The sequence below is a fragment of the Alosa sapidissima genome, chromosome 9 (assembly GCF_018492685.1).
Source record: "Alosa sapidissima isolate fAloSap1 chromosome 9, fAloSap1.pri, whole genome shotgun sequence".
NCBI lineage: Eukaryota > Metazoa > Chordata > Actinopteri > Clupeiformes > Clupeidae > Alosa > Alosa sapidissima.
In genome coordinates this window covers 5,098,550-5,121,920 of record NC_055965.1, presented here as the reverse complement: position 1 = coordinate 5,121,920, position 23,371 = coordinate 5,098,550, and the positions used below count along the sequence as shown (strand labels likewise).

The 23,371-nt window shown below is 41.5% G+C and overlaps 1 protein-coding gene across 1 annotated transcript; it reads right to left on the bottom strand.

Annotated features, from left to right (window-relative positions):
• Positions 1-332: 332 nt before the first annotated feature.
• On the bottom strand, positions 333-19,794 carry cusr (Copper-only SOD repeat protein). Its single transcript, XM_042103441.1, has 10 exons — positions 19,375-19,794; positions 11,942-14,024; positions 11,119-11,218; positions 6,094-6,168; positions 5,713-5,817; positions 5,152-5,284; positions 4,631-4,745; positions 3,471-3,595; positions 2,107-2,193; positions 333-1,658 (listed from the first exon to the last, which is right to left on the bottom strand). The coding sequence occupies exons 1-10, from the start codon at positions 19,685-19,687 to the stop codon at positions 1,519-1,521; spliced, it is 3,276 nt and encodes a 1,091-aa protein (XP_041959375.1). The 5' UTR covers positions 19,688-19,794; the 3' UTR covers positions 333-1,518.
• Positions 19,795-23,371: the final 3,577 nt, after the last annotated feature.

Genomic DNA, 23,371 nt, shown 5'->3' with positions numbered 1-23,371 from the left:
TTGATTGATATGGCGTTCATTTATTCTTTCTTTCTTTTAAGAGGGGTCTAAAGGCATCTGTTCAACATGCACTTAGTTTATTAAGCGCTTCTTATGCGTTATAGTTTGTATATTATAGTATTTATTTATTTTTAATAGGCTATTGATTGAAATGACATTGTTGTTTATTATTGCTATTATCCTTAATGTAGTTTTACAAACTTTTTTAACTGTTTACTGTTAAATTTAACTTTGTATTGTTGTTATGTGTCACTTTGTGGACAAAAGCATCTGTTAAATAGCCTACCATAACCATTCTCGCTCTAGATATAATAAATTGAGAAAATGAATCATACAATGAATAGTTTCCTTTAATGCACTGTGAAAATGAAATCTACATTCACATTGTCAATTGATGCAAGAAATAGTGCACTTCAAATATAATACATTCCACACAAAGCATGATGACAGAAAACAAGAAATATACAAATGTACAAATGTAACCCGATCAGGCAAAATAAGTCACATAGAGCTTTAAAATTATATGAGACCAATGATATGAAACTTGAATAATACTTTATTCTTATTTTGACTATATATTTATTTATTGGTTTTTGGTATTTTTTCAATGGTTTTTGAAGTAGGCCTAATCGGCCTATATGTCAAAATTAGAATGTGACTCATTTTGTCAGATTGGGTCACAAATGATATTTTGGTCACAGCTTTGGCTATTTGCATTGTTCACATCTACAGACACGGGGCATCATTGTTCATGAAGTGTCTTACAAAGAGGACATACCAGTGCTTTTTGTTGTCATTAATGCATAAAATTAATTGTAAAGCAAATCAACCTCAAATAAACCTCAAATAAGTAGACTTCTCATTTTAACTAAAGTAATTAAACATCAAAAGTACATAGTAGAAATTGATTTTCTGTGTGATTTTGATTTACAAAACAGTAGACTACAACTATGCTGCTGTTTTTCAAAAAGAGATAAGACCAAGAAAGAGATAAGACCAAGAAACTACCCCAATAAAAACAACAAACCATGCAGCAAGTGGACATGTAAGTAGACAGACAGTAGTTAAAAGATACTTAACATTTTTTGTATATATCTGAACAGAAAATATAAAATAGTGCTTAGTTTACATTCCCCAGTTTTAAGATGAAGATAAGTTGAAGATGAATGTACATGTGTGTGAACAGGATGTTTAGGAGGAGCATTTACTGAAAACCTGGCCTATACAGACATATCATAGATATCATAGACATAGATCATAGATCTCATGATCAAAAGCCTCCAAAATTCTCCGAATAGTTTTCTGTGTTGTTTTGTAAGGAAGTTATATTGCCAAAGTATTTTGTTATTCTGTTGGAATAAAAAAAAGTCAGGCACACTGGAAAAACAAAGTATGTTCCTTGTGACTGTATACTTGGCATTACATTGTGAGGATGACAATGACAGTGACAGCCAAGAGTGATGCTTGGCACAGTCCCTGGTGATACTTCAAGGTTGACAGCCTTTGCAGGTACATAACTTAATGTTGCAACCACAGTTGAAGGAACATGGTGGCAGTTAGTGTGATGGCCAGGGCTGCCTCACCAGCCCACAGGCCGTGAGAACTGGAACTTGAAGGAGTTGTGTTGGCTGTGGTGGGTGCTGTGTTGGGTGTGGCATCTGAGAGACAAATTGGGTTATCATGAGCTGCATGCAATGCTAGCTGTATAAGCATGCTATGCTAGCTGTATAAGCATGCTATACATGAAATTGCTATACATGAAACGGTGTGCTATACATGAAACAAGTGTGCTACTGCATACATGAAAACGCTATACATGAAACTGTGTTTTATAGCCTACACGAAACTGTGTTTTATAGCCTACATGAAACTGTTTTATAGCATAGGCTACATGAAACTGTGTTTTATAGCCTACATGAAACTGTGTTTTATAGCATAGGCTACATGAAACTGTTTTATAGCATAGGCTACATGAAACTGTTTTATAGCATAGGCTACATGAAACTGTGTTTTATACATGGAACTGTGTTACATGAAACTGTGTTTTATAGCCTACATTAAACTGTGTGCTATACGTGAAACTGTATTCTGGATATCCAGTCTTACCTCTGTCGCAGATGGTGTTGGACTCCTGGAACTGGCCCATCAGTGCACTTGATCTGACTGAGCTCAGTGCGCTGGAACTCACATTACCTGTAACAGAGCAGAAACAAACCCTTAACCTTATGAAACTACTAAGCCCAGGTCTCCATGACTCAATGATCTCGATTGTATTGCATTGGGTTGGTGATAACTCGGCTGTATAGCGCTTTCGTAACAGTAACATTTCTGCCGTGTGTTTTTCAGATGATTCTCAGAGGAGCTGTAAGATTGGTCAATTCATCTGTTTTACTGTCTCTCTCTCTCTCCCCCTGTCTCTCTCCCTCTCTCTCTCTCCTTCTCTTTGTTTCTCTCTCCAGTCCTTCTCAATTTTGTTTTTATCTGAAAGTGCTGTGATGGCAAGAAGTCAAACAAGGCCAGTCTTTCTGTGCTATACGCAGAGGTGCTATACACTGCCGCCCTGCTCTGCAGGTTCACACACCGAGACATTGCATCAGGTTACATCAGGTGTCTTTTCATTTTTTTTTCTACTCCACCTCCCCATTCAAAGGGCAGAATTGTTCCCTGCCATAGTGGCCAATTACAGGTCATATAATGTAGCTCCCATGAGAAGGGAGACGGCTTAGGCTACAGCTTGTGACACGGACACAAAACACCTACAGTATGGAGAATCCCACAGTGCCACACCACACCACACCACACCACACCACACATCTCTCTACTGCAGTGCAGAGCCACACAGAGAATCAACTACCGGTAATAGACGCTGATAAGGCCCTTTATCATTTTCATTTGTAAATGTGGGTATCTGTGGCATTCACCATACCCTGAAGTCATGGGGTAGTTAGTGTGTTAAGTCTGGATATTCATCTTCAGATTCAGAGCGTTCAACAGGCTCAGGGATGAAAGGATGGGGGATGAAAGGCATTGTATTTACTGTGTTTTGTGCGCTCTACCTAAAAAAGGTGTATTAGTCCTCATGTGGTATAATTATTTCCACTAGTCAGGCAAGGTTTTCCAGAGATTCCACAAATGTATATAACCATTCTCCAACCAACTCACGACTCACAAACCAGCTGCCTACACTGACAATGGAGTTCTTTGTGTCCTGAAATGACCTGAATGTCACAGACACAGCAAGTTGAAAACACAAAGAGTTGCCTTAAAAGATTTGGCAGAAAGAGTTGTTTTTGGCATGCACACTTTAATGCAAGCTCAGCAGAACACAGCCGATGATGGGTCATCCTGCATGGTTTTTTTAATTTCCACCTGTATTTACATCTCCGACACTAAGCCTGTTTACACAGACAGACTGAGTCAGCTGCAAGTGCAAGCGCAAAACAGGTGGGTCATGTGACAGAGCTCTTTACCTGACACCATGAAGGTGACCTGCTGACAGCCATCGGTCCGGTCTGTGGAGAGAGGCCCAGGCAGGAGGGTGATCCTCGAGATGCTCACGTTGAGGACATTCGACACTCGGTTACGGAAGTCAAACCTGGAGAGAGGAAGAGTTGCAAATCTCTTGAGCTCATTCCTGGGTGTCTAATGCAACTTGGGTGTCAAAAGAATAATAAGGTCATTGCCACGCACAGTGCTATTTTTCAATGATTGGTGTCCATTATATTGTCATTGCTAACGTGATACGATGTTTGGAAAGTATCGTCCAGTCCCTTGCCTGGTCTCCGTAATCTACACACAAACATCAGCTCAGTACCCACTGTGTGGTTCCAATCTAAAACTAGTTTAGTGAGCTTTGCAGACGCACTTCACACGCAATAGGGCTGTGTATTATTACGAGAACATTGCTCCTGCGTTCCAGGATTAACCTCCTTTTCATGAGGTTATTATAGGGATGTGTTTGGTGGAGCATTCACTGTAATTGAGACCTGCCCTTTTCAGAAATGTGCATTATTCTGTCTCTTAAACTCCAGATTGACAGCTTTATTAATGTTCTGAATAGTTGTTTATGGTCATGATGTGGCCGATACCTATTTGTAATCCTGTTGGCTCTTTCACAATGATCACAATGTGCACCTCAAGACTACATGCTTAGCATTTCACTGAGATGATGACATTAGGGTTAGGTTGGGAGATAGCATCCAACATAAATAATCTCGTTTAAATCCTTTCCTACTCACTTGACAGATCTGTTTTAAGCCTCTCCTTGAAGGGACAATTATAAGACCTTGTTGTAATCAAAAACCACCAAACATTGTAGACACATCAGAATGGTAGCATTCAGAGAGTTTTTTTCTCACCAAACACAAATGTTTACGAAAGGTCAAAAAAAAAAAAAACAGTCAAACATGCAGTGAAAGTGTTTCTCAATTTATCTTCAAGTAGATCTGCAAGTAGCCTGTGCTTTTTATTTTTTTAGAACAGTCAATATAAAGCCCAATCGTAAAAGAACAAAACGGACTTTGTATAAATGGACAAATATTGCCCGTTTGCAAGAATGATTATTGTAAGTCTAAACGCATTTCTGTGACACTAACGCCACCTTGGTATTGCGCTCGCCATGAGGCCCCACCTGCTGAAAGACGACACGCTGGGGAAGAGCTGCTGAGCAGACGGCGACTGTGGGAGAAGCGCGGCACAGGCGATGACATCGTTTCCCTGACGGAGGACCAGTGACCTCTGGATGACTGTAGGATGACACCAACACAAATCGGATAAAGGTCGGTTTTTACCACAAATGTCCAAAATTAATGTCTATATTAGGACTAATCACAAAAGAATTCAACACATTATAATTAAACTGTGTTCAGTGATTGGGTAATAATCCCTTTAGTGCTCAAATTCCAGCCCATTTCTCCCCCAAGTCATCAATAGTGTCCTGTGGCCATTTAAGTTCCAAATTAACACTAGCCATGTTTGTGACAGTACCTTTTACGTAATGTCCAAAAAAAAGCTAGCCTTAAAAGTGCATCAATGCAGAAGTTGCATACACATAGTTGACATTTCAACCAAAACACAAAACATAAAAGCTGAAAAACAAAAGCTGAAACAAAAGCTGAAAAACAATTGTTTTTACAGTGACGTGGCTGATACCTGTGAAATCCCCAGCCATCTGCAGCGTACTGTCAATGAACAGTTGTCTCTTGGTCAGGTCGACTGTGCCATGCCTGGCGGTCAGATCTCCAACCTCACAGTTCAGGGGACTGTCTGCAGAACAGGTGGAACTCTGGAACAGAACGAGAGAGTGGCAGAGGTTATAGCACGATGAGACAAAAACGTTCCTCACCACACTCTTTCAGTTCCCTTCTGCAGAACACATGTGATTTAACCAGATGCACCCACACACACACACCTCCCACATGTGCAATACTACAACAGGAGACCAGTACAGGTTATATTCTATTATACAGTATCTCTAATGAAGACCAGTACAGGTTATATTCTATTATACAGTATGTTTAATGGAGACCAGTAGGTTATATTCTATTATACAGTATCTTTAATGGAGACCAGTACAGGTTATATTCTATTATACAGTATCTTTAATGGAGACCAGTACAGGTGATATTCTATTATACAGTATCTTTAAATGCCAGTTAATCGCTGATGATGGTGTTTTGTGATGGTGGTGGGGGACCGGAGAGATAGACGTACCGCCTCTGTCACATTGAAGGGATTGTACGTGGCTCCTGCACCATTGCAGGCAGTGTTGTTGTCACCGACTCGATTCTCAGTCAAAAACCAGTAGGCCTGTGTGCTCTGTTAAAAGCAAAACGCACCTCTCATTATCGCAGATTCCACAACCTGATCTGTGTCTCTCTATCACCCTCCATCAGCTAGCCTAGCCCTATCAGCATTCCCGGAGAGCAACTGACTGTAGGTCAGTTCTGGAGCTGATCTGGCAGGTATCTTGGGTGTAAACACCACCGCATTCATGCATGCAACAGCATCAGCCAATTTCTGGGTAGACCAGTGACTGTTTAATAGATTAGGGTTGACAGATGTTAACACACAGAAAATGTAAATTCTACTCACATTTGTGGAGTTTATTTGCAGGTTTACTTCCAGTATGGTGTCACTGTAGCTGCCATCAGAAAAGCTCTGTTGAGACTGAACACATGGTATCTTTGTTACTTCAAATGTGTTGGTTACAACAGACCACTGCTAGCTCACTATGTAGTACTAGTATCATGCAGTGTGTCCAGTCCATGTAGTGTCATCTTAAAATGTTTTGTGTGTTTAGGAACCGGACGGCCTGAGGATAGAAACTCCTACATAGTCTTTTTGTTTTATAGATAGATAGATAGATAGATAGATAGATACTTTATTGATCCCCAAGGGGAAATTCAAGAGTTTTAGCCATGTGGCTACAGAGGTGTCTGAATAGTCCACTGTCAGGGTGTGGAATGTCTTTTAAAACGTTTCGTGCCCTCTTCTGGTGTAGATGTCCTGCAGGGCAAGGAGTGGCGGTGGTTCATTCATTGCGTTAATTACAGTACTGTACTGTTCTTCCTAGGCAACAACAACTTATTATTATTATTCCGCTTACCACTTTTTCCGTATGCTATTTCTCTTGAACAGTTTAACTTCAAACTTTGTAACGTAGGTATTCAAACGGACGAAGATGCTATGTCTTTTCAACTTTGAAACTTTTATACTTTTTAAACTATTAAAGAAAAACTTTTTAAAAATCCCCATAGACTTAACATTGCCGTTTGTCACATCATAATACGGCCGTTAAGCAATTAGAATCCTATGGCAGGTGTTCAGGCCACCTGGATCAACTGCCAGTCTCAGGCTTTAAGCATACAAACTGGCCCTATTAAGACTACACATCCTGTTCAACTGCTTCCTCTGCCAAAAACTGTTTCAAAATAAAAGTCCTCACTACAACATTTCACTGTTAAACAATTTAACCCTTTAAACTACTGAACTTTTTAACTGTTCAGCCATTGTAACTGTTACTTGTCATCAACTATGACTCCTACCCACTGTAGCTAGTTAGCATAGTTAGCATGTTAACATTGCTAGCATTTTTAGCAAAACTGCTAAAAATGATTAGCTAAGTAACATGGTTAGCATAGTTAGCATGTTAACATTGTTAGCATGTTAGTTAACATTTTTAGCAAAACTGCTAAAAATGATTAGCTAAGTTAGCTAAGTAACATGGTTAGCATAGTTAGCATTGTTAGCATGCTAGTTAACATAGTTATCATAACTACTAAAATTATTAGCTAGGTTAGCTAAATCACATGGTTAGCATAGTTAGCATGTTAGCATGCTAGTTAGCATAACTACTCAAATGATTAGTTAGGTTAGCTAAGTCACATGGTTAGTATTTAGCATTGTTAGCATGCTAGTTAGCATAACTACTAAAAATGATTAGCTAGGTTAGCTAAATCACATGGTTAGCATAGTTAGCATTGCTAGCATAGTTAGCATGTTTAACAAAACTGCTAGAAAATTTTAGCTAAGTTAGCTAAGTAGCATGGTTAGTATAGTTAGCATTGCTAGCACTGCTATAAAACATTAGCTAAGTAGCATGGTTAGCATAGTTAAAAATCTTAGCATAACTGCTAGCAAACATTAGAGCCATTCCAACTTTCAGTTATTGTCAAATATCTACTCATACACAGCCATTAAACTATTTGAATATCAACATTCATTAAACTGCTAGAAAACATTAGCTAAGTTAGCTAAGTAGCATGGTTAGCATAGTTAAAAATCTTAGCATAACTGCTTGCAAACTATAGAGCCATTCCAACTTTCGTCAAATTATCGTCAAATATCTACCTATACACATTCATTAAACTTCCAGTCTGTCAACAACTTTTAAATTATTTACCTTCAACTTTTAAACAGTCTACTTTTAAACTATCTATTAAACTAACTGTCTATCAACAACTTTTAAACTATCTACTGGCTATCAACAACTTTTAAACTATCTACATTCAGCTTTTAAACAGTCTACTTTTAAACTATAAACTTTTATTAAGCTATGCAGCCACCATGTCTATCCTAGCATCACCGTAGTAACCATCTCTGTATTATCTATTTTAACTATGATACATGATATTTTACATCACAACTTTAGCATTTTCATGCACTGGTAATTCCTTGGAATTGCATTTCTAGTTATATGTATAATCTTGTTTAGGGACCGTTCGTTATTTATAAACGGGGTCACCGGAGGAAAATAGGGGAGGGTCATGTCTTTTTATTCTTTGTTGAGGGGAGGGTCACCTAACTTTTTTTTGTCTAGGAAGGGGGGGGTCACCCATCTTTTGTATTAATGAAAACAGCAAAAAATCAAAGTGGCTTGTTTGAGTGTTGATTTCTGTCGCCATATAACGTTCTCTTTCGTTCCATAGCTCTGTCAACATTGAACAATGAAAATAAGGGAGATTTCCCGGGTTTCTCACGCAAAATACGGAAAATGTCAACATCCGTCCCCATTAACTTTGGAAGGGTTGGAGCAACAAAGTAGCCTACTTTATTCACGCCTAACAGCCTATATCCATACATATCCATTTGGTCAACTTTATCCAGCCCTAAAAAAGCTAACTTTGGTTTACTTGTAGTTTACCGTGTAGCCTAGCCTAACTTTAAACAGTGCATGCTTATAATGCATACTTGTGCTTCATTCATCCACACATCCAGCTCCTAACGTTTTGACAAGCATTTCTACCAATTGACCTTGTTCCTGCCCATCTCTAGCTTTGCTGTCTCCATCCTTTCCGTTTTTGTTGTTTGCAAAAATATATATAGTAGGCCCTATTTATTGATAACCAGCAACAAGTGCAATTTGTTAATCGCTGTCATTCTCTCTCCTACCAACAAAAATGTGTTACGTTCCAAGTAGCAGTGCGTAATTCTGCTTCATAAAGCAGAATACAGAATACAAATACATTGGTCATATAAATAGCCAGTTTATGGTCTACAGTGTAGGCTAGAGTTGGTAAGTTATGGTAGGCCAACTTGGAGTGAATATACAGTACAGGGGGATTTCTTTGGCTCTTAGCCTGGCAGGTGCGCACGTAGACATAGCCTACGGCCGAACACTGCAAGCGCCAATGAATCGTGCTCTCACGACAACCACGTCGTTAACTTAAATAGGCCTACTGTAGGTTAACATCACTGAGTTCGCATTCAAGCAAGCAAAACGATGATTTGAATACATCTGTTTCTCTGGAAGGGCAAGGGGTAACAACAGGACAACACAGAGACAGGCCAGAATGCAGGACTAATGTTATGAGAGTATTAATAATGTGGGATATTCTACGGGAAAATATTAAAACAGCAAGACAGCGGGGAAAAGTTAAAATGATAGGCCTAGACCCGGAAAAAGTTGGCATGTTAGGTATTTTTCTGTCCCTGTGATTATTTGTGAAATTGTGCAAACGGCCTTTTCAAGTCATTTGAGAAGGAAGGAGTGTAGCAAGCTCCCAAATTGACGCTCGTCTGAGAAATTGAGTTTTGGATAATGTTCAGCTTCGGCAGCTTTACAATGACTGAGGAAGCCTAGAGACGAGTCCATAGCAACAAGTTTATGTGTTGAATTTGTTATTACCCAGTGTGCTTTGTTGAATGGTCTCAATGTTTTATTTTTTTATTTCATGAGAATACTTACTAGAGGAGTCAATTATTTCAAGTAGGCTAATGCAGTTGCAGGAAGTTTGCATTTAGTTTCCATGCTTATTGTGTTTCCACAACAATGTTAGTGAGTAAATCTACTGAAATGGCCACCATCTTGGTGAAGTGTGATGTGTAAGATCAGAAAGCAGAGGGTGAGTTTAGAACTATTGCTAAAGTCAATGCGTTTTCATAGAGCTCTATAGCGTGGGCGGAAGGTATCGACAATTGGCCGGTGAGGGTCATCTCTTTTTTGAAAAGACTACTGGAGGGTCGTTGAAAATCTTCTTGCATGCAGGGGAGGATCATGAAACTTTGATTGAAACACTCAAAATCCCTCCGGTGACCCCGAACGGTCCCTTAGCTAAAGCATTTGGCAACTTTGAGCAATGATCCTAGGATACCATATAACCAGTTCACCAGTTTCCTGTTCATGGTTAGAGATAAAAAAAAAAATTGTAACAACAGTGTCAATTAAAATTGTACCAGTACATGCAAGAAGACCTGCCCCTTCACAAGAAAAGTGTCTCATGATTTAAAAATCATGAGAGAGACAGACAGAGAGAGAGCAACACATTATTTCCTTATGCAGGTCCCTCTGTGACACCTGCTTGAGGAACACTGTAACTGAATCTGCGCCTACTAGTCATTTTACTGAGGCATAAATAAAGGACAAACACTCTAAATCATCTTACGTGTGCAAACACTGTGGGATGGGGCAAAAGGGCATTTATTCCTATCGCTGACTTCATTCATTTGTGAAGATGAAGCACCAAAGCAGAAATGCAAGTGCACTGGTCTTGTGAGCATTACACTGTAACAGCAATTAAATATAAATTCTGTCATAATTAAATTTGAACTGACTGACTGCTGAATGATCCCTAAACAAGGGAAGACACAAGGTCACGAAACCAACATATGTCCCGGCCATTTTAAATCTGAATGACGGACGTGAGCCTGTGAAGCAGGACCCAGATCTCCTTAAGGTGTCAGTGCCATCTGCTCGCACTACAGACACATCACAGAACCTACAGCCCAGCGAGACCGGCGGCCGGCCCCTCCTGACAGTCTCCGCCAGCGCAAACCCATCTCCTGCTCCTCCTGCTCCCTTGATTAATGCAGACCGATGAGCGGGGACCCTGGGTGTGTGGTGTCATCTTGTTGTGGCAGCTTTTTAAAGCGACCCACGGCTGAGTGGTAGAGGTGGTTTGGAACTAGCCATTAATGTGATAAGCCAAAGTACTGTGGCTCGGAATCAGTTACTTATTTAATTTATTTTGTTTTTGTTTTGTTTTTTTTTGTTTTTTTAAAAAAAGACTAGTGCGCGGGTTGTGATGTATTTAAATATATCTTTTGGTGTATTCCGGTGAATTTGATGTAACTGTTAATGTGATTAATCTCTCTTTCCCTTGTGAATTAGTATCTCACCAGAGTGATGGTTCCGGAGACAGTGCCACTGAAGCTGGCGCTCGCTGTCACCCACTCGGCCCTGTTGATCCTCTCCGCTGAGATGTCTGAACACTGCAACCTGAAGTTCAGACCAGGAACAACACAAATACAATAATTACACCAGCACCATCAAGCAGTCATGATTATTTTTGTTTCCATCATTATGATTATCTTTGCCGGCTTCCATGGAGCCTGCATGCCAATATTGCCTGTCTGGTATTTTAGATATCTAATGCCGTGTAGAGGCTTAGGTATGAGCTACACCAGGCACGTAACTGAAGCGTACCGTTCGCGTAGCGTCTGCTGCAACAATTAGCTGCCACTGTAATCAATGGTAGCTACACCAGACGTGATAGTGGCGCGTACGTTCGAAAAAGATAGACCCTTCATTTAAAATGGAGATTACGCGTCGCGAACGCAACGCTTCAGTTACGCGCCTGGTGAAGCTCATAGCTTACACAGCGGTGTGCATAGTTCAGCAGTGTGGCACTGTGAGAAGAGGAGTCACCGGTGCTTCTTTTGGCCTCAACTACACGGCCAGGGAGATTCAACTCTGCCGGTGCTTTCCCTTTAACCTCCAAAACACTCTCAAGTTACAAAGACTCAATGAGGAAGAACTGCTTCCAGATCTACTATTTAGTTCTACTTTTTTCCAAATGAATAATATTCATGGCACAAGTGTGTCATAGTCAATAACAACCTAGATTAATTTAGCCATTCAAATGTTTCCTGAAGACCGTGTTAAATACAAATACAAGACAATGCAGAGGTGTTTAGTCATAGACAGGAGACTATGTCTAACCTTGATCCGTCGAGCTGGTGGAGAACCACAGACCGGCCGACGATACTGTTTTGTCCCGACAGTGGCATGTTACTGTCCATGAAGTTGTCTTGCAGCTCCGCCAGGCCTCTCAGTGTTCCAAACTTCCCACCCATGTCCCCAACCTCATACTCGTCTGTGGTGCCCACGGTCGGCTCTGGGTCGGTGGACGTGTTTATGTTGAAAGGGTTGAAGTGACCCATGATGTTGTCGTTGGAGCAGGGCTCCCTTCCACTCAGAATGGGCAGTATGTGGACGTGGTAGCCCCCCACAATTTCCCCCAGGTTGGACAGGGAGACTGCGACATTGGTCAGTCCCTGCGGGGAGTCTTGGGAGAAGCGGACGCTGCCGGTCGAGATACCACGCCCAAGCCAGGTTCCAGTGGTCGCGGATGGGAAGCTCAGTTGGGTCAGGTTGGCACAGGCAATCCTGGGGCCGCCGCGATTCTCTGCGTGGATGACTATTGAGCGGCCGATGGCCTTAGACAGCAAGAAAGTGGAGTCAGTGAAAAAGCTTTTTGTTGCCAGCGCGCCCGCAACGGGCCCAAGGTTCAGAGTCCGGAGCTTGGACGAGAAGTCCCCAATCTCACAGGCGAATGGGCTCCCTGGTCTGCAGTTAGTCGCATAATTGCCATCAGTCACGTTCACACTGAAGGGGTTCCAGTGACCACCTGTTGTGCCACATCGCATGCGGTCGTCATCCGTTTCCGAGCTGATTGAGTACATGTGGACGTGCCAGTTGTGGCCCTTGGTGGCTGTAGTTGAATTCGCCCCGTAGGAAAGGTCCAGGAATATCGACACGTCCGAGTCGGGGTCGCTGGTCAGCTGGGTGAGCAAGGCGGTGCCCACCACAGGGAACTGGAAGACGGCCCTTCCAACCGTCACGGCGCCAGGGTAGCCGATGCTGCTGCAGACATACCTGGCACCGCCAGGCTCGTGGATAACCATGGACCGGCCTACGATGCTGTTCTGCCCAAAGAGCGGAAAATTCCAATCCATAAAGGAACCTACAAATTCCGTCAAACCTGACAGGAAACCATGTTTACTGCTGAGATCTCCCACTTCGTACAGGTCGTGGGTGGAGCCAGGTCCCGAAGGGTATGCAGAGCTTGAGACATTGACACCAAAAGGGTTCCAGTGACCGCCGATGTTGTCGTTCATGCATCGGCTCTGAGGGGGAGACCTTGTCTCCGGGAGGGGATAGTGGTGAACGTGGTACGGCCCCACCAGGCTTCTCAGGTTGGTCAGGTTCACTGTGATCATGGTGGTGTGGAAAGGACATGCCTGTCTGAACGTGAAGACACCCTTGATCCCTCTCATGTCAACGCGCGACCTGACAACCTTCTCCTCCAGGCGGCGGATCTGGGCACACACAGTGTTGTTAGTGGGGTTCATGTGCAGGAGGACGTGGCGCACTGCGCTGCTATCGAAACTTGAGACGAGAAGACGGGACTTGGCGGGTGTGACGGGAGAGCCGATGCTTAGCCCTCCGAGTGTCGTCGTCTGACCTGCAAGGTCAGCACTGCTTAGGAGCGCCTTGCAGTTAGCTGCGGAGCTAGCCGACGTTAGCACATTCGCGTTAGTAAGGGAGGCTGCACTTTGTTGGACGTAGTACACGTCTGCAAGGACCGTGGCTCCTTCCTCTCCTGTGATTTGCCGAAAGTAGACGTCACCTGCCACGGGGGTGAAGAAACGAGCCCGCCAGGTTTTCACCTGTTCCTCTCTTCTGACAACGGCGCACGACTTTGTTCCATTGCACGTCGTCACTGTCAGGGACAGAGCGTCGAGGCTCGACATCTGGGTGAACAAGCTAGATACATTGACTGTCGAGACAGGTGAGCTGATGGAGAATTCAAAGACACTTTTGCCAATGTGAGCCTCCAGGCAAGGCTGCTGAAAGGTGCCATACATCACTGGGAACACGGACAGGGAGAGGTTGAGAGCGTCACACATGCCTGTGCCGGTGAGGTTGACCATTGCTTCCCCTGACGTGGAATTGAACTGCACTGAGCCCATGACACCGGCCATGTTGAAATCAGCGCTGTATTGAACGCAGTGCGCTGAGCCTGCAAGGGTGAGCACAACAGGGTGGTAGGTGTGAATACACCTGCTAAAGTTTGATTCATGTTTCATTTCATTATTGATGAAAGACTCCATTATTTTGCATTTATTTCTAATCAACATTTATGTAGGCTAACTTCAAGTACAGTTAAGGTATCAGATCAAATCTATGATGGTGCTGATTGCAGTGCCACATGACCACATGAGTTACAGTGGCTGAAGACACTGTCTATTGGACAGTAAGATTTGTGTGCCAGAATTTATTAAATGTTTATTTGGTTTGATAGTTGATTAGAAATGATGTACATATAAATGATGTACAAATTACTATTGTGTACATAACTAGATGTACCGAATAGCGGTACAAAATATGACCGCAGCTCAGTCCTGTACATCCTTTCCGCGAAAATAAATCACACTAATCAATTTGTCTCCATCTTTTACTCCATCCCCCACTCTTGAAACTTTAGTGTATGCTTGTTTGGCATGCCAGTGTGTGTGTGTGTGTGCGGCTGCACAGAAAGTAGCCTACTGCGCTGAAAAGGTGAATAGATTGTAGAATAGCCAAAGAAGTTGTTGCATTGTTATAAAACCTTTAAAATCTCTAAACAATCACAAGTAGGGCAGTTCATCACAGTTCATCCATTGCAACTGGATTGATGAAAGGTCACTTACACCTGTAGGCTACATTGTATTTGGGAAAAGCAAAAGGTATCAGCATAATGTTATATTTTTATTTATTTATTTATTAATAAACAAAAACATCTCTGTTCCATGCCGTTTTCAACAGCTATCAAAAACAAAGGTCATTTTTGGATAGATGGATTTTTTGTGAATGTTTCTTCTTCTGCATAAGATTTTAGTCATCTTTAGTTCATGTGATACTTTATTGTCAATGCACAAATTAAGTAACAGTAGTCTGAAACGAAATGCTGTTTTACATCTAACCAGTGGTGCAAATAACTGACATGTCCAAATGGGCCTTGATGAAATGCGTCGCTAGACTGTGCATACACATTTTAACGGGCCAAAGTTGAAGAGCTGTTGTCCGTTGTTGTTCGTGCAAATATAGGCTGATTCACGTTCCCTTGCATTGTGTAACTGAGGTCCATGGCTTGTCTGGCTTTCACCAGACCAAGCTCAATCTTTTAAGAAATCAAAAAATAAATAGCGGGCAGATCAGGCTGGGTTCACCCAGCCTAGTCCATAGGCGCCCGATATTGTTTAATTTTCCGATTGAGATATCCACGCTCTGGTTATTCTAAATGCAAAAATGCATCAGGGAGTTATGACAAAACTGTAACTAACAAACTAGATCCTAATAGAAAGCTGTTAGCTTCCCTAAGCTACAGGTAGGCCTATAAGGTAGGCCTATTTACAACATAAATTGTCAATAGGTTATGCTGGCGACACAAATAAAATCTCTTTTGGAAACCAATGGCTTACGCCTTACAGTATCAAGCGGACTTAAACGGCCATATCTTGCGAAAAGTTGTAATAAAATTCACGCAGCTCCATGAGTCAAGGAAAGCACGAATGAAGTAGCCACTTCTAAATGGGACCCACTACATAGTGGCTTAATGTGTGTTGCTAAAGCAGCCATAATGAAATGAAGGTGTCATTGTTTGGATACTTCACACACACGTGCTTTTTAATCTCACAGACTACAACTACCAAGCTGGAATCAAAGCACATCGATTCCCCTCTCACACCCTGCACGCACTTAACAAATAAACAGGCGTCTCAGTCTCACGCATGTATAGGCAAAACTGTATCAGACCGGTGTAACGTTGGTAAATCTTCCATTGCACAGAATGATTTTTGTAGCACTTGCAACAAATGACAGTCGAAAGATACAATTACAGTGCTGCTATCAGTTTGCTTGGTATAACCGCATTTATAGTTGTGACGGGGCGATTAGCCACCGTCACGGCAGCATAGCGTTTAAAACACTGCATGTATGTCTGCTTGAATGTATATGTTTGTTGAATGTGTCTGTTTTCGGTTTACACTTATACCGTCTATATTCATCAGTCAAACATGTCATTCATCATACCTTTCCCCCGATGTTCCCGTAGTTGTTATATATAAGCCTATAGTTAAAAACAAACACTACGGCGAGCTATGCGCTAAAACTACACACAACACCACAACTCCCTACAGTTTAAAACATTCACCATTCAATCACGTTACGTCTGTTAAAATAATCACACTATGTCATGTCTTAAATGTTCCGTTTATTTAGCTTTAGTCATTACATAGAATGTCATTATCACGTCGTTACATGTTTGTCCTACCGGTGTCCACTGTCGCGTCGTCTTTTGTTGTAAAGGAGTGAATGCCGCGTTTACACCAAAGAGTTAACAATCTTTGTTTACACTGTTTAAAAACATGTTGTTACTTCCTGGGTTAACCGGAAGTTCACCCGTGTTGTAATTAAAATGTAATAAAATATTATTTAGCTGTTGGGTACTGTTTGGTTATGCCAAACATTAGCAATTAAGTTTAAATGTATTAATTTATTTTCTAGTTAGTTAGAATGTGTTATTTTGTGCTGTTTTTAGCTTAGTTATATTTTGGCCTGTAAACACCCCTGATGCTTTTTATTATATTGGTTTGGCCCAATTGTAAGGGAATGTTCAGGCCTATTTATCATGGGGGATTCAGTCTATTGGGGAAGGAATGGTGAAGAGACGTAAGTCTAGTGCTCAAACTGTTATTGACTGCAATTAGTCTATTGTCGACAACATTTGGTATTGAATTATTGTTTTTGACTATCATGTCAGTTTGCTTTGTTTATTGAAAGTATTTTATTATTTTGTTTTTGTTAAACCTTTTCTTAATTATTTTTGCCCATCGGGCCTTAATTGGGAAAAATAAATACCCATCTTGCTACTTGAGATCTCTGAGTGCTTTAACATCCACCTCACAACGCCTCGACCACGTCTACCCTTAACAATAGTTTTCTACAAATGCAATCAAATTGGCCTCCATCACTCAACGCTAACAGTAACATTATTGTACCTAGGTCCTTATTGATATTATAAGATTAACATACCTGCAGTAAAAACCAAGCATGTCCGATAAACATTCTCAGATTTATTTCGGCTTCAAGAAGAAATGGGAATTACATTTCATGTGAACATCGTCCTATCCTTATTAGACGTTCTCTGCTAAACTACAGTCCTTGTAGGAAGCGCCCATTGTTTTTCCAACCCACTTTTAACTTTCAACAAAATTACGTCTCACTGCAACGATGCGCCATCTAGTGGACAAACGACTACTTATCGCCAATACTGGAAATGCAGCCATGATGATGATGATGAATATTTGGCTTTCTTTTAATCCTACTGAATTTGTAATTATGTATCGGCCGTTCTAATACCAATAGTATGTGCGTACCTGTGTGTGTGTGCATGTGTATATGTGTGCACCGCCATCTACAGGCCAATGAGTGTACAGTCACTAAATGTACACAACCTAAATTGTTTTAGACCCCCCCATGGATGAAATTCTACGAAACTTGGCATACCCCCAGAGAATGCCAGGTCAATCATACACATAAAATTTGGTGCAGTTCTGAACATCTTAACTGAAGATAAGGGGTGATTAAAGCAGAATGATATTGCATTTTCATTTTTTACCGGGGGGGTGCAAATCACAAATGAGTGATTATGGGCTAGGTTGATGTGGGCCCTTGAGACCAACATACCATAAAAATTTCTTCATCCTCGGTGCCACGGTTCAGGTAGTTATTTAGGAAAAACTGCATTTTTGGGGTTTCGGGGGGCCCAGCGCGGTGGGGGAGTGGCCCCCGGGGACCATACGAAAATTTTCCGTAAAAGTCTAGTGGGGCTACATACCCACCAAATTTCATGTGCCCCGGTGGTTCGGTGTCCCGGGTATCGTTGACCAAAAATTCAGGAAGTCGATGACGGAAAAAAAAAAAAAAAAAAACTTTGACAATGACCGCGGCGGTCATAATAAAACATGTCAAAATGGTTTGATACAGACACAGAGCATTTATCTTGGCCCAGCTGGGTCGCGGCTGCAGCGTGGTTTGAGCCACACCTGAGGCACGGTGTGACTGCTCTAACCTGTTACCATGGGCACTATATGAACACCCCCCCCCCCCCTATAGGAATAGGCTTATGACCAGAAATTGAGGGATGTGCTCATTTTGGCCAATTTGTCCTCACTTTTAGACATAACCTGTCCTCCTTTTCAGAGAGTAGTTGGTGGTCACCCTATTTTTGTTAATATAGCAGATATATATAGCAGAAATAGCACACACGTAGCCTCCACTTCCCTTTTAATAAACACAAATTATGACTATCAACTCTTTTCAATGTATTTCTGCACAGAACTGCTCGCGTCATGTGGAAAAAATAAGCGTCCCTTCTATTCTCTAGCTGGGTCGCGGTTGCAGTGCAGTTCAAGCCTGAGAGACCCGAAAGACCTGCTGCTAATATTCATAATAATTATTTCATAATTTATTGTATAAGAGCCTTTCATTAGATACCAGATAGTTTATTTAAACACAATATCCCAAGTTGATTAGAACTTTTCAATAAGCTAAATATTAGAACACATTTTTACATTGTGTTTGTTAAAAATCAGCCTATTTACCGTTTAGCATTTTTTGAAATCCTAAAATATCGAAGTTGGTATTGGTCTTTAAAATCCCACATCGGTCGGGCTCTAATGTGGAGTAGTAGAGTGCACTGGCTGAGCATCTCAACTGTTGAGCTACATTCTAAGTTTGTGATTTGAATTTAAATGGAGTGCTCCAAACCTGAGGCACTGCTTTCATTGCTAAGCCTGGTCATGATGCTGCTTAAGGGATTCAAAAACAAGATCTTCAATGATGTGAATAACATTCATGGCATGGTGGGTTGACAGAAAATATTTTTAGAAGACAGGTCTAATTTGTTTGCATGTATGTGCCACCACCATGTCAGGTGTAGCCAGCGTCCTTTGTTTCCTCCTTTCTAATGTTACATTCCTAACAACTGAATTAAAATCATCACTGCAATACTTCCATAGAATAGAACAGACAACTTCATAACCATGTGGTTAGCCTTTAGACTAATGGCAGTGAATCATAATAAATATTCAGAAATGTCAAGCCTGAAGTATGATACACATGGTGCAATGAAAATATTAGATACCTGCAAAAAGCGTGGCTATTATTCATAATGAAGTCTGTAACTCTGATGAAAAGATTTATAATTCAATTGATTTGAAATTTGCAACATATTTAGTTATGAGATGGTGAATGAAAGCATAGAGACCAACAGCAGTGAAAAACTGAATTCAAAAGTTCTTAGATACAAAAAAAATGATAGTACTCACCCCAAAGAGCCAACAGCAGCAAAACTAAAGAGGAGCGCATGATGACAGAACTAAATGTATGTGGGAGAGCTCTGGTGTGTGTGTGTGTATGTGCGTGTGTATAAATGAATGCTGTATGTGCGTGTGACTGGGATGCGCACTTTCGACCCTCAGTTCTCAGTTCCCCTTTGTGTGTGTGTGTGTGTGCAGCTGCGTGTGCCTGAAGACAGGTGACTGAGTGTGCGCTTAATGTGCATGTAAATGGATGTAAGTGTGTGCTCGAGGTGTCTATACTATGTGACGTATAATTGATATGCTGTGTCTGTGTGTGCATAAGTGTGTGTGTGTGTGAGCGCGCCTGTGTGCGTGTGTGTGAGAGAGAGCCGTATTAGAGTGCGCAACTCCCTGCAGACCAAGGCTCTGCGTGGCTGGGCGGCTGCCTCCAGCCCTCTTCTATAGCCACTGGGGCAGAGGGAGGGGACACGGTGCGAGAGCTGGCACAGGCACAGGCGGCTCTCTCTCTCTCTCTCCACCCCACCCTCCCTCGGGCTGGACATGGCCTCCCGCCAGGTGGAGGCGTAGAGCAGGATGCCAACACAAACCATTTCGTCGTGGTAGATACCTGTCCGCATGCCTGACTGCCTGCCCTCCATGTGTGTGTGTGTGGGTGTGTGTGTGTGTGTGTGTGGGGGGGGGGGGGGGTGGTGATTCAAAGTACAAAGTCCTGTGACATTTCAGTGGGGGGGGGGGGGGGGGGTGATTCAAAGTACAAAGTCCTGTGACATTTCAGTGATGCTTCTGACGCTATACTGTAGTCACAGAAAACAGTGTGTCTCTTCCTACTCTGTCATTATCCGTGGTTTGAGCAGTGTTCTTCCCTTCCACTTTTCCCTTCACCTCTTCCTCCTGTTCCTCCTGTTCCTCCATTATCTGCAGAGCAGATAGGTGGGTGGTTGGGGGGGTGGGGGTGGGTGGCTTGGGTGTTATTTCCTGTTCTAAAAATAACCCAACGTGAAGCCACAACGGCTTACTTTGGGTTGTGGTTGGAGCCATTTAGGAGCTCCTCATCAGTTTGGAGAGGACTCTTCTGTCAGGTGGGCTATAACAGGACTATTTCTGTCCTCCTTGATTGCACAAAAGGAGGTGTGTGTGTGTGTGTGTGAGTGGGGGGGGCACAGGAGTTGGGGGGGAAGAGATGTCCACTGCGATGATTGAGGGAGTGTTGTTGAGTTTAAATACTCACCATCTAACAAGCTGGACAGACAGAGATAGAATCTTACCTCAACATGGGTGAGAAGAGCCCTTCTTCCATGAGCTTGTTTCATCAGTGTCTCTTCCATTCATAATGTGTGAAGGAGAGAGAGATAAGACGTAAGAGTGTTGCTATGAGAAAAAAAAACTTGACATGTAAATTGTAACACGATCACTGTCTGTGGAACAAGGCTCCTCTCATGGCACAATAGAAGGCTTCCCCACTAAGCCATTAACTGCATAGTGTGAGCGGTCAAAAACGGGGATGGATGACTCAGTTTTCAGAAGAACTCTCAAGAGTATAAAAGCAGAACTGTGCAGTGTGGACATCCTGAAGAGGACTCAGACATTTAACATACATAGCAAGACCATCACTTTAAGCAGCTGGAATTAAAAATAAAAATACAGTGATGATGATGATGAAGATGATGAAGATGATGATAGGACAAGACGTTTTGACACAAAACTCTCCAATGCCCTTCACCCCGAGAAAGACTCACAATACTACCTGGCTATCAGATTTTCCAAACATAAACGTTCCATAAACATTCATTGCCCTAAAAGCTGATTTACCCAAGCTAAGTGTCATATCATGTTACATCAAGTGTTAAGAGACAGGTCACCACTGTGTAGTGCAGTGGTTCTCAAAGTGTGGGGCGGGCCTCACTAGTGGGGAACAGAGACATGGCAGGTGGAGCGCCATCAAGTGGAGGATTTTTTTTGTGCCCATCGCTAACAATGCCTTTCTTTTTTGACAAGCAAGATCAGATTCAAAACAAAATAATCACACACAAACATAGGAGTCATAAACAGACCGACATATGACTTAAAATAAAAAATAAAAACATTTGAACCAGCGGAACGAGTCCAGAAATATAACATGGAGCCAAAATGTGAGACCATTTTGCCTGGTTGATGGGGTCATGTGGGGAATGACAGAAAAAGTTTGAGAACCACTGGTGTAGTGATTGATCAGTAGTGCCATATTCTGGCAACCAGCAAGTTCCTGTTTGGAGATTACCATGGCTTTTATGGAAAATGGACAAGACAAGCCCTCTACTAGACTTCCACTAGCATGTATTTGTGTTTCAAATGTTTGTTTATTTCCTAATTGAGAACATATTATTGCCTGTACTTGAAATAAGTACTATACCACAGCTATGGCAGACATATTAACAGAAAACAATATAGGCCTAATTGAGAACTAGCCTGGGTGACCTCAGACGAATCTGTTAGCAAATCTGAATTTCCGTCTGTTTGGGAAGGAGCCCATTGACACCCATTTGTTTTTGCGATGAAATAAAACAAATATTACAAAATAGTCAACGTGTATAATGACAATAGAGACGGTCAACATACAGTCACAGACAAGGTATGTTAAGATTCCATTTGTAAGATTATAGAATGTACTTTTGGTTTCATGTTGAGTTAAATAAATTAATTATAGCCCAGTGCACTTAAGCTGTCATCAGTCACATCTTCCAAGTTTTTTTTTTCTGCTCCCATGAGAAACCTATAAAAAACATTTTTCCTTCTTTATTCAAGATATTCTGTAGAGGCCTTAAGATCTAAAATCTTTGGTATCAAAGACCCCCTGTGGGGAAAATCAAGTTTTTAACCTTGTTAACATGTCTATTGATGTTTTACAGGACATATCCTGAGCAAAATAAACAGTCAATGGGCCCTATCATGACAGTCTAAGATGCATGGTCACTGGCGAAAGTTTAATAGATGCTGGAATTTTTCATGTTATTCTCTTTGGGACAAGAGTAGCCTAATAAAGACTGCACCTGCTGTATACCAAATCTTCAAACATAACACTAAGAGATTGACCTTCAGTCTATCGGTAAAGTGAATATGAGAAATGTTACAAGTAGGAATATGCAGTGATTTTATGAAACTATGTAGATTTCCTCACTGAGATTAGCCTACCTGGTGCCAAGGGCGTAGGTTTGGTCTCAGCTTTGGTGGGGACACATCCCCAACTCCTGTTGTCACAATACCAACATTAGTGTTTCAATACCAATACTAAGTGAAGAATCTCAATTTCGATACTTTTGCGATTTTTTTAAAACTTGATTTGGTTTGTGTGATATGTGAGATCATTCACATCAGTGGCAATCATAAAATTTGATTGTTATGTTGTTGTGGTACAGTATAACATAATGACTGAGCTAGGCTTAAGGCTAACAACAGTAGAATGCAATAGGCACAGTGATGGCTCATGATGCAATACAAGGAACAATCATAGCCAGAATTTTGTTAAAAGCAGACCAAAGGTCAAAGTCTGGTCAATTGTGATAGAAATTCTGTAACTTTAGGCTTAGGCCTACTCATTAAAATTAACAGAGAGCCCACTACCTGTATATTGCAACCCAAAACTTAGACATGTCAAGATTTCTGAAACATGTAATATGTATTTCAAATACAAAATAGTATTTTGTAATTTTTATTTTATTGTGTTGAAGGAAATGGCTCTGTATTTTGTATCAAAATACTTTATTGGTGTGTATTTTAAAAATAGGCCTACTGCAAAATACTATGTGAAAAACACTAAAAAAAGTAGATACTACTTGATGAATAATTGGTAATTAGGCAACAATGGTTAATGTGAGATGACTAATGTGAGAACAGCTGTGTTCAACGACATTCACAGCTTTTCAGTGACGGCCTTTGCTGAAGCATCAGCTCTGGTCTGAAGTATAAGTATAAATACTCTTTTGATCCCATGAGGGAAATTTGGTCTCTGCATTTATCCCAATCTGTG